This window comes from Chlamydomonas reinhardtii, chromosome 12, assembly GCF_000002595.2.
Source record: "Chlamydomonas reinhardtii strain CC-503 cw92 mt+ chromosome 12, whole genome shotgun sequence".
NCBI classification, from domain to species: Eukaryota; Viridiplantae; Chlorophyta; class Chlorophyceae; order Chlamydomonadales; family Chlamydomonadaceae; genus Chlamydomonas; species Chlamydomonas reinhardtii.
The window spans coordinates 8,985,258-9,002,894 of NC_057015.1; the positions used below are offsets into that span (position 1 = coordinate 8,985,258).

At 67.6% G+C, this 17,637-nt stretch overlaps 2 protein-coding genes across 3 annotated transcripts; one reads left to right on the forward strand and one right to left on the reverse strand.

The window, feature by feature from the left end:
* The first annotated feature begins 85 nt into the window (after positions 1–85).
* Positions 86–12,657, forward strand: CHLRE_12g543850v5 (uncharacterized protein). The gene is made up of 13 exons (XM_043068816.1): positions 86–392; positions 708–941; positions 1,214–1,572; positions 1,741–3,336; positions 3,442–5,874; positions 6,023–6,230; positions 6,335–6,375; positions 6,580–6,759; positions 6,896–8,876; positions 9,018–9,111; positions 9,225–9,487; positions 9,732–11,051; positions 11,237–12,657. The coding sequence occupies exons 1-13, from the start codon at positions 312–314 to the stop codon at positions 12,026–12,028; spliced, it is 9,582 nt and encodes a 3,193-aa protein (XP_042919151.1). The 5' UTR covers positions 86–311; the 3' UTR covers positions 12,029–12,657.
* A 12-nt stretch (positions 12,658–12,669) lies between these two features.
* CHLRE_12g543800v5 (uncharacterized protein) lies at positions 12,670–14,765 on the reverse strand. 2 transcript variants are annotated; one of them, XM_043068814.1, is made up of 6 exons: positions 14,597–14,765; positions 14,258–14,502; positions 13,948–14,004; positions 13,523–13,667; positions 13,175–13,332; positions 12,670–12,958 (listed from the first exon to the last, which is right to left on the reverse strand). In XM_043068814.1, exons 1-6 carry the CDS (start codon positions 14,691–14,693, stop codon positions 12,812–12,814), a joined length of 849 nt encoding a protein of 282 aa, XP_042919152.1. In that variant the 5' UTR covers positions 14,694–14,765; the 3' UTR covers positions 12,670–12,811. The 2 variants fall into 2 exon arrangements, with proteins under 2 accessions (XP_042919152.1, XP_042919153.1); XM_043068815.1 differs by lacking the exons at positions 12,670–12,958; positions 13,175–13,332; positions 13,523–13,667 and having other exon boundaries at positions 13,790–14,066.
* Between the last annotated feature and the right edge of the window lie 2,872 nt (positions 14,766–17,637).

The following is a 17,637-nucleotide window of genomic DNA, read 5'->3' on the forward strand; positions in this document are numbered from 1 at the left end:
GTACTAAGAGCGCAAAGTGCAGCGCATCGAGGACGCATGCACCCTCCCCAAGCATGGCTCACCTAGACAGTATACGGATGAGCTCCTTGGTTGCGTGGGATGTTTGACAAAGCTGCACATTATATGAGCATACAATACAGCTGCACAAAACTTGACTCGCGGCATTTGCGTGCATTTTTGCTCCTACCATGGAGTGTAGTTGCGCAGTATGTCGTTTGATTAATATAGCGTCGAAATATCTTGGGCTTTGCTCGTCTTGGCTTGGTTTAGGCCTTGTTTGACGCAGTGTGGAGCCGCTTCAGCGGAGAGCAATGGAGCCTTACAAGCTAACGACCAATCGGCCTCCACTCTCGGATAGCCTTGGGCCTCCTGGCTTTCACCCGCTCATACCGGTGTGTTTTTGGCGCTCACCGATGCTGCGTGCGCGAGCCCAACACAATAGCTAGTACTTGCAGCAGCTATGGTGTTCCAAGAGTATGCGCATGTGTGTGATCTACGACCATGGTGTCATGGCCGGGCGGTGTGGTGCTGACGGCCCCGTGCGCCAGGCCCACCACGACTGGGCAGGACCCACCCATCAGTCGCGGCCGCTTTTTGCTGCGCCCAGAAATGCATCACCCCTACGACCCACATGCATGAGTGCTCTCCTCGCAGGTCACATCCTGAGAACACCGCCCTCTTACTGCCGTGCCCTCTGCCAAACACAGGGCCAATGCCCTGAGGACCGGCTCACCGCTGTGCTGGCGCAGCAGGGCTATCGGGACGAGCAGCCCGAGTACGGTGTTGATGAGGCCAACGATTCGCTGTTCTCGCTGTACACGGTGCTGTCCAACAATGCGGCGGCGCACAGCGGCGCGGCGACCACCGGGGGGGCCTTGGGTGCGCCCGGTGGGACCGGCCCGCTACCGCCCCTGGTGGCGTCTGCAGCGAACCTGCAGCGGGTGAGGGGATGCGGGCACGGGATGCGGGGTTGAGGGCAAGGAAGGGCGTGAGGGTATTGGTGGCATGCGTGGTCAAGGCCTACTGGCGCGGGTGGCCGATGGCGTGCAGGGGGCTGGTAGACGGATGCCATGTCGGCTTGAGCACAACACGGTATCGCCGCACGATTGCCCCTCGCTTGCTGCGGTGAGGATGCGGCTTCATGGGCCAAGGCGCATGTTCGTGGTTGTGTCATATAATATGCATACATTCGCCGTGTCTTGGGGCTCTGCAGACGACGTTGTCTATGCTGGAGGTGGTGCAGAAGCAGCGGCTTGCAGCAGTTCACGAGCAGCAGGACTCCTCAGCAGCAATCGCTGGGGGACAGCCGCAGCCCAGCCAACAGCCCTCCACACCCGGGCCGCGGGCATCGCCGCCGCCGCCCTCGCCACCACTGCGCCGGCCTCGGACTCCTGCAGCGGTCGGTGTCTTGAGCAGCGGCGTGGCGCCTGCGGCCACGCTGGCTGCGGCGGCAAGCTCGCTGCCGGAACTGCACCTGTCTTCGGACGTGGGGCGGCGGCTGTGGGTGTCAGCGCTCGCGGGGGCGGCGCCGCTGGGGTATCTGGCGCAGACCACACCGACGTTGCCGGACAGGTGCGTCGCTTGGCAATGTAGGTGTGTGCTTGGGAGAAAGGCGTGGGTGTTTGGTGAGCCAAACCATGGGCGTGGTGCAAGTTGCAGGCGTGGCTTGCATGCTGCACATTCGTCTGTGCACCTGGGCCAGTGTGTGTGTGTGTGTGCATGTGTGTGGTGTTGCTGCAGGCGCATGATGTTCGCGCTGCTGTGGCAAAACGCGGTGCCCATGCCGCGCGCCGCCTGGTTCTGCCGCGTGCTTTATACGCACCTGGCACGACAGCAGCTGCGGCCGTTACCGCCGCCGCCGCCACTACCAGCCGGTGGAGGCGGCGGAGGTGGCGGTGGGGGAGGCGGCGGCGGCGGCCGTGATGGGGACCGGGGCGGCGGCGGCGCGCAGGGCGGAAGCGCAGGCGGCGGCGGTGGCGCGTCGTCGGCGTTTGCCAACAGCGCGGCAGCTGCAGCTGCAGCGGGCGCGCAGGCAATATCGGCTTCGCTTGCCACCACACGTGCCGCTCTGTGGACTGAGCAGCTCCTTTCTTACATCGACACCCAGGTCAGCGCTGCGGCGGCTGCCGAGGCGGCGGCTGCGGGCGGGCAGGGGAATGCAGGGGCTTCAGCCGGGGCCGCAGCGTACACGGCGGCCGCCGCCAACCTGCGAGTCACCAGCCCCACCGCGCCCACGCCGCTCACGCCTCTTGACTACGCCTCAGCTGCCTCGCCCAGCGCCACCAGCCCAGAGTGGCTAGGCGTGGACGACCTGGGCGGCGGCGGCGCCGCCGGGGCCGCCGACCCCCGGGCTCGGCTGTTGGACTACCAGCCCGGCGCTGCGGTGATGTACGGCGTGCGGCTGGCGGGCGCCACGTTTGCGGAGGGCATGCTGGACGCGGCCCGGCTGGCAGAGTGGGCGGCGGCGCACCTGGCGGCGGTGTCGGCGCTGCTGTCGGGGCCGGCGCTTCCACCGGCGCCGTCAGGCGGGACTGCCGCTCCTTCCCCCTCTCCTGCTGGGGCTGGGGCCGGCGCGGCGGCTGCTGGGCAAGGCGCAGCTGCAGCCACGGGAGCTGCCGGGTCCGGGGCCGGGGGGCTTAGGCCGCTGACGCCCTCGGAGCAGCTGCGCGCGCAGGCGGCGCTGCAGCTGGTGCTGGGCTGCCTGCCCGACCTGGTGCAGTCGCAGCTGCACGTGCGGCGCCTGGTGGACGCAACCCTAGAGCTGCTCATGGCGGCGCGCGCGGCCATGCCGGCTCCGTCCGCAGCTTCCGCCGGGGCATGGGCGGGCGCGGGGGCGGGGACAGCGCCGGGGCAGGCGGCAACACCAGGCGACGCCGCTGGGTCAGCTGCCTCGCCGCCAGGTCACAGCTCGCCACCCAATGCAGCGTCGCCGGCGTTGGGCACGGGGGCGACGGCATTTGGGTCTTCGGCAGCGGCAGCTGCGGCCAGCTCCGCCGCAGGCGGCACCAGCGGCTTGGGCTCCTCTTCCATACCCGGTCTGGACCCCGGGACGGTGCACATGGCGCTGGATGTGCTTGAAGGCTGCGCGCGGGATGCGCCGGCGGCAGTGCTGTCGTTGGACTCGCTGCCGCTAGTGGTGCGGGCGCTGCGGGCGCCGTGGCCGCTTCCGGCGGACGCCGATGGCGGCGGCGGCGCTGGGGCGTCCGTCATGGGCATACCGCAGGAGGCCGGCGACGGGTCGGCCGCGGTGGTGCTGGAGACGTGCCCGCGGCGGCGCGCGGTGGCGGACAAGCTGTCAGCGGCGCACGGGGGCCTCGCCACCTCTGTAAACACCAGGTATGACTATATGAGCGCGCCACATGCCGCACGCCGTTTTCAATCGCAAGCGTGCGCCACGGCATTGCAAATGTTACTCAGAAAGCGCTTGGGTCATTGTCGCAGGCTCATCTCCTTCAACGTCGTGGCGGCGCTGCGGGAGCTTGACCGCGCCGCAGCCGCCGGGGACATGGATGCGGGCATGCGGCCGCTCGCCGCCGCGGTCGGCGGCGCCGGCGACTTCGCGCGACCCGGCGCTGCAGTTCAGCTGCTGGCGGACTGGGTGGTCGGCCTGCCCGTCGTGGCCCCGTCTGCGCTGGTGCCGCCACCGCAGGCAACGCAGCCGGCGGGTGTTGCGGGTGCGACTTCCAACCACCCGCAAGCGGCGGAGCAGGCAGATCAAGGGCTGGCGGTGCGGACGGCGTTTGCCTGCCGGCTGCTGCCGCGACTAGCCGCCGAGTGCCGACGCTGCCGTGCGGACGCCGCAGCGGTGGTTGCACGTGGTCTGCCGCCGCCACCGCTCGTGGCAGCCATCAGTGTGGGCCCTGCCGCGACTGGGTCCTCAGCTACCCCTCCTCCGGGCATGGGCACCGGACCAACTGGCTCGGGCGCCATTGGGCTCGGGGCTGGTGGCTTGCGAATGGGCGCGGGAGCAGGCGCTGCGGCAGGCGGTGCCGGAGGCAACGGCGCTGGAGCCGGAGCCGGGGCCCCAGGTGGCAATAGCACGTCTCCAAGGGGCCCTGCCGGCTCCATAGGTGGCACGGGGGCCGGCGGCACAGCAGACGCCGGTGGCGGCATGGGCGGCACCGCCCCTCCCCTGCAAGACGCAATCGTGCAGTGGCTTATCAGCCGGCCGGGGCCCTGGCAGCGCCAGCAGCAGCCGCCAGCTACGGGCCATGACTGCGGCTGCACCAGCACTGCAGCAGCCGGCAGCGGCTGGGAGGAGCTGCACGTGCGGCGGAGCGTGCAGCTCCTGGTTGCGATGACGGAAGTGGGCGTGTTCTCGCCGGCGGCCTTCGTTCAGGGCCTGCTTATTCAGGGCGTATTCGACGCGCCTGCAGTCCTGGGTGACCCGTCGTCATCATCAACATCTGCTGCAGATGGCTGGGGAGGTGCCATGGCCGCAGAGCCGGCTCCTAGCAGCGGAGGCAGGTATGACGGCCCTGGTGCACTGGGCAGCTCCTTCGGTACTGAGGACAGCGACGCATGCAGCAGCCGTGATGCAAGCGACGGAAGCGTCAGGTACAGCCGGCGGGACGCGGCGGCGCTTGTGGTGTACCTGCAGCACCTGCACCCGCTGCTGCTATTGGCGCTGGAGGAGCAGGCGGCGGCCTCGGCGTCCGCGGCGACGGCACGGCCAGGCGGCCGCCGCGCGCTGGGCGCCAGCGTGGGGTCAGCGAGCACGGGGCGCGGTGGGCCCGGTGGTGCTGCGGGCGGCATTGGCGTGGGGAGCGCATTGGCTGGCGGCGGCGGGCCTGTGGGCGGTGCCGCGTACGGCAAGACTCGCAAGAGCTTGCTATCTCTCGCGGCGTACCAGGGATTGCTGCCACAGAGGGCAGCGGGTGTGGATGGGCAACCAGCTGACGCACGGGGCAGCAAGCGCCGGCGGCGGAGAAAGCTGGAGAACGGGCCTGTCGGCCCCGGGCCGGGCGGCGGGGTTGGAGGTGAGGGAGGCGATGCGAAGAAGCGGCGGCGGCTGGGTTCGGTCGGGAACGGCACGGGGTCGGCTGCCACCCCCACTGGCGCCGCCAGCTCCCCAGGCTGCCCTAGCCCACCGACCACGGCTCCTGGCACACCGGGGCCGGGGCCGAGCGGCCCTACCCCAGCAGGCGGCGCTGGCGCGGCAGCGCCGTCGGACACCAGTGCCTTTGAGCGTGTGCTGGCAGCAGCGGTTCGGTCCCTCGAGTCGCTGACAATGCTGTCAACAGGGACTGGTAGCAGCGCTGCTGCTGGACGCGCCAGGGCGGCAGGGCGGGGCCCGAACGCTGGGTCTGGCCGCCCTGCCTCCCCTGGCCGCCCCGCCTCGCCAGGGCTCGCGCCTTCTCCCGGGCCGCCCGCCTCGCCTGGGCTCCCAGCTTCACCCAGCCCTGCCGCGTCGCCGCCGCTGCCCGATGCAATGGACCTAGACGGCGGCGCGCCTGCCGCTGTTGCGGCCGCTGCTGGTGTCGCAGGTCCACGGCGGACCGGCCCCGCAGCGGCCCGCCCGTCCTCGGCGACTCGTGGTGTTGATGCAGACTTGCTGGCGGACGTACGGCAGCTGAGGCCATGGCAGCAGCGGCTGGTGGCGGCGGCTGTGTGCCGCCACGTGAACGCGGTGCTAGCGGCGGCGCAGCTGCCGGCGGCGCCATTGGGCGCCGCGGCGCCGCTGTTATCGTTTCCGTCGGCGTATGCGCGGCCTTGTGCAGCGGTGGCGCTGGCCAAGCCTGCAGACGGGGCGGCTGCTGCTGCTGGCGCGGCGCCCTCGGGCGTGGGCGCCCCGGCCGGAGCGGACGTGGCGACAGTGCTGGCTGTCGGCGGCGGCTCCAACGCTGTCAAGCACGGGGACACGTGGCTTTTACGGTAGGTAGCGCCGGGCATGTACGCTGTCATGGAACCCCGTAGTCCTTGTGGCCTTGGAAGGAATGGGCACAGGTTTGCTTGGTCTGCTGATGGCCGCACGCTGCGTCAAATCGCGAATGGCTGTGGCCGTCTCCCTTTCTACTTGCAGGTGTCTGGCGCTGTTGGATGCGTGTCAGGTGTGGTCGGTGGGGCCGCAGCTGCTCATGCACCTGACGGCGCTGCACGTGGAGGCGGCGGCGCAGTGGGCCACCAGCGGGGGGCCCGGTGCAGCAGGCCCGGCTGCGGCTGCGGCTGCGGCCGCAGCCGCGCTTGATGGCGGCGGCGCGTCGCTGCTGTGGCACCGCTTGCGGCTGCAGGTAAGGGTCGAAGCCGAAGGAAAGCGACTGCACGCTTAGCTGATGATTGGCCACATGGTGTCAAAGTCTCACAAATTCCTGTTTCCCCATCGCTTGCCCTGCAGCCAAGTGTCGTGCTGTGTTCACTGGAGTCCGTGTCGAGCCGGTGCGGCCGAAAGCGGCATCCACTTGACAGAAAATAGCTGTGGGCTGTTCAACCGGTTGCTCTGATATTGTTTTGTGCGCACCTGTCGGCCCCATCTGCTAAACTCCTCAACTCCACACACACACACACACACACACACACACACACACACACACACACACACACACAACCGTGGAAACCGTAGTCACACACACACACACACAGGCTGGTGTGTGGCGGCATGCTGTTGCCGGCGCTGGACATGCTGACCACGTGGAGCATGCGCTACAGCGCGGGCGCGGCGCCGGGGCGGCGCTACCTGAGCCGCGCAGTGCAGGCCGCGGGCGTGCTGGCGGCGGCGGGCGCGGGGGCAGACGTGGCGGGGGTGCGCCAGTGGTGGGAGCGGTAAGCCCAGGCGCGGAATAGACCGTTATGCAAAACAGGATTAGCCCGGCCTCCCACGCAGTATGACCTCGTCGGACGTCCTGGCGTGTTCCCAACACGCCTTTGAGTACAAATTCTCGCGCCCTCGTGTTCTCAGGTTGCAGAAGGTGGACTCCTCGCACGGCCAGCATTGGCTGGTGAGTGACCTGCAGCCCTACATGCAGGGCGTGGCTAGTGCCTCAGCCGCCTCGCCCGGGGCAGGAGCCGGCAGTGCCGTCGGCGGCAGCGCAGCATCCGCGGCAACAGGTCAGGCGAACTCGCCCGGCGGTGGCGCCGGCGGTGGCGCCGCTGCCGGGCCGCCGCCGGGGCTGCCTCAGCCGCGGGCCCACTTGCTGCGCGCGGCGGAGATGGCGTCGCAGCAGCTTGCGGCGGCTCGGGGCGGGGCTGCGCTGGCGCGCTGGCGGGCGGTGACGGAGGCGTGCGCGCCGCTGGCTTCCGCGCTTGCCACCGTCCTTGGCGGCGGCAGTGCTGCAAGCGGGAGAGGTGGTGCGAGCAGTCCTGCTGTGCCATCTAGCCCTGAGAACACTGGCACTGGCGAGGCACCCAGTCCTGGCGCTGCGGCGCTGGACTCGACGGAGAGGCTGCGGGCGGCGGCGCGGCAGGTGGGCCGCGCGCTAGCGAGCTTGTGCGCGACGGGCGGCGGCGGCAGCAATCCTTCCGCAGAGCTTGAGGCAACGCTGCTCCCGGTTGCGGGCGTGCTGCATGCCTGGGTCCGCGCCTGCTTCGTCGCGGCGCCTGGTTCTGGCAGGGGCGGCGGCCGCAGCTCCCCAACGCAGCAGGCCTCGCCCGGCGGTGCCTCGCAGCAGGGAGGAGGTGGCTCGCCGCCCCAGCAGGGCGCAGGCAGCGGCGGCGCCGGCGCGCGGGCAACGGGGCTTCGCGGCTCGGCGCTTGCGTGGGCGGTGGCAGCAAGCGGCGCCATGCTGTGCGTTGAGTCGTTGAGGAGCGAGCTGTCGGCTGCGACAGGAAGCTCGGCGGAGCAGCGGCTTCATCGCGCGCTGCTCGCAGCGGCCTGCGCCGCGCTAAGCGACCCATCTGGCGTGGCACAGGACGCCGTGGCCGCGTTCCCTGAAGTCAGCGGCCGCGGTCAGAGCTCGCCACAGAGGTCGCGCCCAGGTGTGGGCGGTGGCGGCGGCGCCGCGCCCGCCGGCCTGGGCCTGCCTCCGGGCGTCGCCGCGGCCTGTGTGCAGGAGGGCGCGCTGCGCCTGCTGCTCTGCGCCATTGCGTTTGGCCATGTGACGCTGGTTGATGCAGTGGCGCTGCTCGGCCAGGACCCGGCACCGCCCTCGGCTGCTCCTGGCGCTGGCGGCGGCAGGGGCTACCACGACGGCATCGGCGGCCGGACGTTCGGCGGCGGCGCCAGTGCGTCGGCGGCCGCCTCGGCCTCTTCGCCGTCTGCCACGTCCCTGTGCTGGGATGCGGGCCTGTGTCGCAAGGCGCTGCTGGGCCCGCCGCAGGGACAGCCGGGCTGCTACTGCCGCGGTGAGGCGGCGCTACGGCAGCGGCTGCAGGCGGCGCTGCCACTGGACGTGGTGTGGGGCTGCGTGTCGGACGTGCTGGCGAGGGCGGTCCTGGTGCCGCCAGCGGACGGGGCTGGCACCACCGGCGGATCCGCCGCCCTCGCCTTGGATGGCAGCAGCGACGCGGCGGCACGGGAGGTGGCGGCGGCGCTGGTGGCACACCCGCCGCTGCGCTACTGCCTGCTGCAGGACGCCCGTGCGCTGCACGAGCGGCTGTGTGCGCCCGCAGCGGTGCAGGCGGCCGCCGTGCTGCTGTCCGCCGCCGTGCCGGGCGCCGCCCTGGCCGCGTCCAGCGGCATCCATTCCTCCGTGGACTCTGCCTTTGCGCATGGTGCCGGGGCCGGTAGCAGCGACGTGGGGCTGCAGCTGCGGCTGCCGCAGCGGCTGGTGCTGGTGTCGCTGGCGGCGGGGCAGCTGGTGCCGCTGGCGGCGGCGGTGGCGCACGAGGCGGCGGTGGCGGCTGCGGACGGAGACGGATTGCTGGCCACGGCGCTGCCCTCGCTGGAGCCCGGCTGCTTCCCCTTCATGTGGCTGCTGCTGAGGCTGCTGGTGGACGAGCAGGTGACCGGCAGGTGGAGGCGCTGTGATGTTGTGCACGTGCGGATGCTGCAGTGCACATGTGGCCATGCCAGTACCTGGTAAATTCAGATTCGCGGGAATGCTCAGCATGACCATTGCTGCTCGCGCCTACCGTCTGTGCAGGCGCTGCAAATGGCAGTAAGCGGGGGCCGAAGCAGCGACCGGCGAGGCCTCCGTGAGGCTCTCGAGTCCGCCATAGTGCCGCCATCCGTAGAGGGTAAGAACTGTGGTGGTAGTCTCAACAACGGTGCTACTTTCTGCAACATGTTTGTGTGGACGCTCTCTGTGACATGGCTGCCCTTGACTCGCGTCGCATTCGCCATGTTGCAGGTGGCGGCGCAGGCGGTAGGGATGGCGGCGGCCGCGGCTCGTCCTCCGCAGCTGGCGGCGGCGGCAGCACAGGCGGTGGCGGCGGGTCTGGCGGCGCCACCGGCAGTGGAGAGCTGCGTGGCGCGGACAAGGCGTTCTGTGACGCGGCGCTGGTGGCGCTGCTGGCGGCGCCGGGTAGGGCGGAGCTGTTTGCTGAGCTGGCGTGGCAGCTGGGCCGCGGCGTTGGGGACTACCTGCTCAAGTCGACTGACTGGCTGCTGCAGGTGCGGAGTGAGGTGGCGTGGGGGGCAGCTTGATTTGCTGTGCTAGGCATGCTGGGCCTTAGCTTACATGTGTACGTACCGTATTCTCAGCCAGACACCGTTATCTAGCGACGACAGCGCGGGCTTTCGCATGGTACGGTATACATGTGTTCAATCTCCCGGGTCCAGTCGTCAGCACGCAGTCGCAGGTCTGACAGAGCTGTCCTCAGCATGTCCTGCCCCCGCCGCCCCATTCCTGCCACAGGACCGCAAGGGCGAGCAGCTGCAGGGCAACGCCACCCTGGCGCAACTGGTCGCACGCCTGGGCCGCAAGCACCAGCAGCAGCTGCAGGCGGCGGCGGCAGCTGCGGCAGCACAGCAGCCCTCCCTGGGAGGAGGAGGAGGCGGCCTCACATCCATGAACTCGGGTGGGCCCGGTGGTGCGACGCCTGGCGGCATGGACGGCCAGGGCGGCGGCAGCCGGGCCGCAACGCCGGGCGACGGGGCAGTCGCGATAGGGGCAGGGTCTGGGCTGGGTACAGGAATCACGGCTGCCTGCCCGCCACCGTTCGCGGTCGAGGCAGCGGTGGCGGACATTGCGCTTGCAGGCCTGTACAAAGCGGGAACCATGCGACAGCGGGAGTTTGCTGGGGAGCTGGTGCGGCAGCTGGTGCGCATGTCCGACGCGGTGCGGCGTGCCGCCCTGGCGGCGCCGTCAGCTGCAGCCGGGGGCAGCAGCGCCGGCGGCGGCACAGCAGGTGGCGCTGGTGCCGGGGGCGCGCAGGGCGGTGGTGCAGGTGGTGGTGGAGGTGGTGGCGGCAACCTGCCACCGCCGCCACCGTTGCCGCCGCCGCCACCGCCCGCGCCGGCGCTTGCTTCGTCAGGCCGCTCCCGTAGCCTAGGGGGGCCGTCAGGCACGTCAGGAGGCGGGCGCGGCGGCGGCAGCGCCGAGGACCAGGACGCGTTGGCTGCAGCCTTGGCCGCCGAGGCCGATGCTGCGGGCGGAGGGGGCGGCGGCGACGCCGGGGATGGCAGTGGGGCGGGCGGCGGCCGCAAGCGCGGCGGCATGGGCTTTGGCAGCGGCCGCACGCGGCGCATGGGCGGAGGCGGTGGCGGCATCATCGTGCGGTCGGACTCGAGAGGCGACCTGGCGGAGGCGCTGCGCATAGGCTCGCCGGCGGCGCTGCAGGTGGCGCTGTGGGTGCGGGTGCGCGTGCTCATGCCGCTGCTGCCACTCATCTACATGGACCGCGAGCCCGACCCGCGCCGCAACCTGCGCTTTCAGCTTGTGCCGGCGCTGCTGCAGCTGCTGGCTTCGCCGCTCATCTGGGCGGCGCCGGCCGTGCCTTCCGCCGGCGGGGCTGTGCCAGTGGGCTCGGGCGCCTTTGCGGCTACAGCGGGGCTCGTGGGCGATGGGGACGGGACAGGAGCAGGCGGGGACGGCGCGGCGTCGGCGGCTGCAGCGGCTGTGGCTGCGGCAGCGGCGGGCGAGGCGCTGCATGAGCGGCTACTCAGCGTGCTGTGCGCGCTGGTGTCGGGGAGCTGGGCGTCGTGGCTGAAGCCGCCAGGGCAGAAGAAGCTCAAGGTAGGGATACAGCGGTGGGGACGCCTACATGGGTGGAGCTGATGGTGTGGCATGCCTGGATGGAGCGGGTATGGCCCGTCGTGTGGATGGCGAGTGCGGCGCAACGCTTGACTCCCCTTCCCATTCCTGAGCTATTCATGAATGTAATCTCCCTGACCGACTTCTCCCCTACCCTCGCTCTGTAGGAAGTCCCCCCGTACGACAGCGCCCTGCAGCTGCTGACGGACCTCGACCAGGCCATGGCTGCAGCCACCACCGCCGCGACCGCCGCAGCAGTCGCTGCGTCCGCGGCTTCTTCCTGCCACGACGCCTCCTCTGGCGCCGCCGCAGCAGCAGCAGCCAGCGCGGCGGCTGCGGCAGCTGTCGCCAACCTGGGCTGCATGCGAGAGCGCATTGCTGCGGCCCTGCCGCTCGCGGGCGCCACGCCGCGCATGTTCCTGCCGCTGCAGCCGGGCGCTGCCGCTGCACAGCAGGCAGCTGCTGCTGCGGCCGGAGCCGCGGCCTCTGTGCAGAGCGCGCCACACGGCGCCGGCGGCTCGGCGGCGGGCACAGCGGGCGGTGGCGGAGGTGGCGGCGCGGCGAGCCAGGGCTCGGCTGGCGACGCCGGGGCACACGGTCCCGGCGGCGGCGCGGGCAGCGGCACAGGCGCCGCCGTTGCCGTACCGTTGTTGGAGTTGGATCCGGCGGTTGTGCTGCCGCTGGAGTCGTTGTCACAACCTGGTGACGTCACCGCGCAGCCGTACGGGCACCTGCTCCCACCTGCAGCTGGGCTGGCTATGGCAGTTGGGCCGGCGGCGACGCCCGGGGGGCCAGCTACGGGGGGCTCGTCGCAGGCACCCGCTCCGGCATCGCAGCAGGTGCCGCCTATGGCGGGCGCGCCGCAAGCGGTACAAGCGCAGCAGCAGTACAGCAGCGCAGTGCTGTTGGCGGGGGCTGTGCGGCTGAGGCGGGACGCGCATATGCCGTGGCTGCCATAAATACGCGTATGCCCCACGCTTCGGTATCAGGAAGCAGCGCCGAGGCGTGTGGTACTCGGGTCTTGTGCTGGGTTTTGGAACAAGTGGGCGCCTCATCTGCAACTCACTAATAGGTGCACATGCTGGTTGGTGCCATACAGGTTGTGATAGCAGGGGTACGTAACGAGGGAGCTAAAGGCAGCGTCTTTCTGTTGTCGTTTCTTGACTCTTTGGTGAGTTTGGAAAGGCCCGGACTGTGTGGCCGGCCGTGGCCGCAGGACTACCGTAGACTGCGTGCCGCGAGGGTGCGAGCGCATCAATTTCCCACGTGTGCCTGCCGCAGTGCGGTGCAGGCCCCTCGAGTGCCTTGATTCCGCTGCACTGTGTGCGCCCGGCCCGCCATGCCAAGGTGGCCAGGCGAATGTCAAAGTCCGGGCGCTGTGAACCATGGCTGGCTTCAATAATCATTTGCGACGGGTTGCATTATTCGCTTTCTACTTAGTGTGGCCTGACACAGGGGTGTTGCGGCCACCATGCGAAACGCCACTGCACTACTGGAAGGGCCCTCACTGCACGATCGCACACAACCCTTGTTCTCCACTCGTTTTACACCACAGCACTACGCCTTCAATCCAATCTACAATGTTGCAACCGCACCCTCTCTGTATCTACTGTACAGCCTCTTGGCCCCCCTTGTTTCCCTGCCTCGCCAGTTCATGTGGCGGGTCATACAGAAGGACACAGCAGCGTGCACGAGCGATATACTAGTATCTCGCCGTGTACCATGACATCCCGCTTCATCCTTCAGTGCCGGTCGCTCTGCGCCCAGTCCGCGCCCTCGTCCAGCTTGCCCCGTGCCGGCTCCTTCAGGTTGTCGCCCACCGAGCCACGCACGAAGCCCTCCGCCTCAGACCGCTGCTGCTCCTTGGTGGGCGGCCGAACGGCGCCAACCTGCGGTTGCACAGCAAGTGCGTGGGGGCATGGAGGCAAACAAGCTTTGTGCAGTGCAGTGCGGGGGCACTGTCAGCAAGGTGGTCATGCAAATGATGGATGTGTAGGCAAGGCGAAGCTGGGCATGGGTGCCTCGTTGTCACCGGCCTCCCTGCCTGGCAGATGCACACAATTTAAACCCCAATCCCACTAAGATCAATAAGAGCCCGTACGGACCTGACCCGGCTGTACGTCCTCCGGCGGGGCGTCACGCGTCACGCCCATCTGTCCGGGGCTGGCGGCCACGTCCGCGTGCGGCGACGGCTCGGCCGCCTGCTTCGGCCGGTCCGCGGGCGGTGGCTGGGAGTCGCGTGGCTGCGGCCGACCGTAGGCCTCTGTAACGCACAGCACATGGCGAATGCGCATATAGGGCGCACCCGTGAGTCCACATTGCCTGCCTACATGATTTCCAACGCTCATGTTGCACAGCAGAGCGCGCTACATTATATAGGCGCAATGAATGTGCCACGCCCGCACCCCCTAACATGCACGTCCGGGAGTGATGAAGCGGACGCACACACGCACCCTCGGCAGGGCCTCGGAACGCCTCGTTGGGGTGCTGCATGGAGGTTGAGGGGTCGTCGTGGATGGGATAGCTGCTGGCGGGCAGGTCCCCGGCGCCGCCGCCACTGTCCCGCGTCACCTGCTGCGCGCTGAACCGACCACCCTCCTGCAGTAGCGAATGGGAGACAAGGGGTAGTGCTCTTGCCTTCTCCAATACGCAGTTTTGGTTCGTCTTCGTTAAGAGGGGAATAGTGGTTGAATGTACGGTTTGTGTGATGAGCAGTCCGATAGCATTGAGGAGCATAGCTGCATAGATGCGGGTGGCAAGAAACATGCGGCACAGTCCCAACAGCGTAGAAGCTGCAGGAACCCACGTCACAGCTCTACTGAACCTCTGTCTGAACTTGAACACATACGGTGCTCCTTGACCACACGCGTACACGCACCCCGCGGACCTCCTCCTGGGTGGTACCGGGCCAGGGGCTGGGCACAGGCTCGCGGTCCTGCGGTCAGGTCAGCACGCGGCAGTTGCCAGGTCGCACAGAAACGACCGCATAGCTGCAACCTGTGCTTGAGAAGAGCCATGCGTTTGCGGGGACGGAGGTACATGGCCGGGTCAGAGCACATCAGCGCAGAACAGGCCCGCACCTGCTGCCTCCCACCCCCGGTCCCCCGCCCTGTAATTGCGTCAATCGGCACGCTTGTACTACCCTTCAGCAATGGCTGACTGTTACCGCCCCGCAAGCCGCCCCGCACCTTCCGAGCCGACTCGTAGAGACCCCCGGTCGCCAGCTCATGCCCCGGGTCATCCCGCAGGCCTCCAGAGTAGGCGGGCTGGGCTGGCCAGGCGCCGGGCGGGGTCGGCTGCTCCTGGCTGCTCCTGTTCCCTGAGCTGCTGCGGGTGTTGCTGCCATCCGAGTCCGAGTCCTCACTCGCTGCTGGTGGCGAAGACCGGTAGGACCTGACACCGCCAAGCAGCAGAAAGCCCACACTGCTGCCGCCTGGCGCCGAAAGAGGAGGGCGCAGCGCTTCACGGCAGCCAAAGCAATCAACGCATTCTTTCGCAAGACGTTACTGCGCGCAACCATTGCGTACCGTTGGTGCTCGAGTCAGTAAATGCAGCGCATACTGCACCGCGGGCAAGCCCGGTACCGCGCAGCAGGGCGCCGGCTACGCTGTCCAGCCGTTGCATTTTGGTGGCGAACTGCTGGTAAGGCTGCAACTTTCAACGAGTGGTAACGTGAGAATATGAGCACTAGTTATTTAGATTCATGAGAAGGAGCGAAACTGCTGTGCCGTCACTTGGGACCCATGGGTCCAATACGCCATCCCTGCGGCACCCGCCAGCGGCTGCCTGCCTCCCGCGAGCCTGCCCCCGCCCGCCCCTGCCCCCGCCCATCTAGCTCGCTCGTGCTCAACCCTGTGCTCACGTGGCCTGGGCTCCACGTGCACAGCCAGCCTGGCCCGTAGCTGGGTGTAGCGGCACGGCCATTGCAGAGGATTGCAGTGCCAGGGGTGAGACATGCCCCCATGGCGCATGAGGGCCATCCACGGGTCATCCCCCACTACTCTTACCCGCTAATGGCCTTTGGGGCGCAGCAGTCTCAGAGCCAGGGGGGCTCAGCGCAGGCCTTGCATCTTCCAACAGGGGTGATGGCCAAATATGCACACGGCTCTCGTGCTGCGCCCCATAGATATGATGCAGAGTTGGGTGCCGAGGTTTCACCGGCTGTGCAGTCACCTGTCATTCATCATTAGTTCGTGGCTTGGTGTGTGCAACGGAGTGACTGATGAGCGCTTGCACAGGCGCAGTAGGGTGGGTGCACCCCTTCAGCCCTGTGCCATTCGCGTGAGAAAGACGAAACCCGCATCCTGCTTTCTCGTTACTACCTTGTGAATGGCGCGCAGGCACTGGTGAACAAGTGTTCCCCAGTCACGGGAAAAGGGGCTGAGCCCCTCCACAGTCTGAGGCCGAACAACCTCATCGCCCGGACATAGCCGGGGTCGGTTTCCACAGGCACACAGCCAAACCAGGTGCCTATCTAGCAGTCGCGATGCCACAGCAGAGCCAACCGCAGCCAGACACAGCACAGTTGTCAACAGCCGCACTACTTGTCATGCCGCTACGCATGCCCTGCCAGCCCCACCGCGGACCGCTACCTAGACACCGCCAGCCGGCTCCTCAGCCTGCGCGCTTGCGCCGCTTCTTGGGGGGCGCTGCGCTCTCCTCCTCCACGTGGCCTTACCGCTCCCTCCGCTACTCGCTGGATCGCTTTCGCCTGCGCGCTGGTGATAAAGAGTAAGAAGCGAGGGTGCGGCCCGTCAAGGCACCCCAGAGGCCGCGGGCCTCAAGGCATCTGCAAGCTCCAGGCGCTGTTGACGCCTGTACGCATCACCCGCTGATGGCGCGGGTCAGGGGTGCGGGGTGGCCAACTCGGCCCATGTGATCGGCAACGGCCGGCAACCGCCCCCAATTCCCAGTTGCGACCAGGCCGCGGCCCGATTTCTTTGCATAGACCAATAAGGCGCACCTCATAGAAGACCCCTGGCGCGCCGGGCGACTAGTTTACTGGCCTTTGACCGACGTTTGAAATTCACCAAGCAATTCTGCAGCCTTTCCCTTTTTGGAGCGCCCGGCGCGCCAGGAGCCCTCCATGTAATCATGTAGACTAGATGGAGCCATTACCTGGTCGCGGGCGGGGCCTAACACTCTGCTTGACGCTACTGCTGCCGGTGAGACGCCGGCCTCGTGCTAAGTTGCCGGGATAACGGAAATGTCCTACTAAGGCCTGCATAAGTAGGATGGGCTGCGTCTCATAACAATATGTGGTGTCAACGCGACAAATCAAATGCGCATTCGGGTCAGGACACACACGGAAGCTTGCACAACCCCCGAATAGGCATCTCAGATACGTATGGTAGCGTATGAGCCAGGCACGCAACATGCAGCGGCGCCAACGCGTATACAACTCTGTGGCGTAGAATTTCAATGCTCGGGATCAGCTGGGGCTGCAGCCCGCGGCTGCCAGGTGCGCCATATCTGCTGACAAGGCTAAGAATGAGAGGTCTCAGGGGTCAGGGTCTTTGATACTAGGATATTGGGAGACATGCACGATGCATGTGTGCATTTGCGTGCAGGGGAAGCCCTTTTTCCGTTACACTGTCCAAATAGGCATCTACCATATTGTAGCAAGTGTTAAGTTGAATTGTCCTGTCTGGAGCGCGGGCGAGTGCTATGAAAGACTGTGGCGTAGGTGCGGGGTGCTCGTTCGCGCCTGGTTTCCGGTGTTCCTTCAACATTTGTTTGGCCTCCTGCCCCCCCTCTACAGGTCCTGGTGTGCAGTATGTCGAAGCATGGTGGCAAGAAGCACCGGCCGCGGCAGGGGCAGGGGCAGGGGCCGGGGACAGCCCGCTGCCAACAAGGACGCGGCGGCACCGGCACCAGCGGCCAGCGTGGGCCGAGGGCGGGGCCGTGGACGGGGCGGGGGCCGGGATGGAACGGGCCAACAGGACACGCAAACCCAGCCCATGGATGTTGACGGACCTGGCGACGCGCTCATGGCGGCAACGCCGGAGCCGGAGCCCGAGCAGCTGCGCACGCAACCTAAGCAATTGTGTGACGCGGGATGTGACGCAATGTGGTATGCGCACATACATCACGAATAAGTCACATAGTGGTGCACTGTACGCGATATGATGTCGACTAGTACTTGGTCGGGTCTGGCATGAATCAACCGCTGCAGTGAGTGCATGACAAGCAGGGGTGGCGCACGTCTTTATGGCGGGGGCGCGCACGTGATTTTGACGTGGTTTCTTTTACGCAGCTGTACATGTCTGCTGCCATTTGCACGCGGCGTACTAGTGGCCCCTCTGTACATCTGGAATGCAACCGTGAACTGGTGATGTGGGCTGTGTCCGCCGTAGCCTGACCATGTATGTACATGTATGCGCTGATTGTGCCCCGGATTCTAATTAAAGTGCCATGCATGCTTTTTCATTGCAGTAGTAACCTAGTGCAAATGACGCACGATGTGGTCTGAGGAGTGAGTGAGGCGTAAGGGTGTGCCACGTTCGAGATGGGGAGGCGCTGGAGGGAATGGAGAGGTTACAGGGCAAGCAATGCAGATGTATGGGAG

What these genes read in the sequence shown, in the direction of transcription:
- CHLRE_12g543850v5 (XM_043068816.1), top strand. Translation starts at nt 312, where the DNA reads ATGGAGCCTTACAAGCTAACGACCAATCGGCCTCCACTCTCGGATAGC. An exon ending in GCTTTCACCCGCTCATACCG is followed by an intron (nt 393 to 707) that starts GTGTGTTTTTGG and finishes TGCCAAACACAG; the next exon opens with GGCCAATGCCCTGAGGACCG. An exon ending in GTGCGCCAGTGGTGGGAGCG is followed by an intron (nt 6,760 to 6,895) that starts GTAAGCCCAGGC and finishes TCGTGTTCTCAG; the next exon opens with GTTGCAGAAGGTGGACTCCT.
- CHLRE_12g543800v5 (XM_043068814.1), bottom strand. Translation starts at nt 14,693, where the DNA reads ATGCAACGGCTGGACAGCGTAGCCGGCGCCCTGCTGCGCGGTACCGGG. An exon ending in GTTCCGAGGCCCTGCCGAGG is followed by an intron (nt 13,333 to 13,522) that starts GTGCGTGTGTGC and finishes TGTGCGTTACAG; the next exon opens with AGGCCTACGGTCGGCCGCAG. An exon ending in AGGACGTACAGCCGGGTCAG is followed by an intron (nt 12,959 to 13,174) that starts GTCCGTACGGGC and finishes GTGCAACCGCAG; the next exon opens with GTTGGCGCCGTTCGGCCGCC.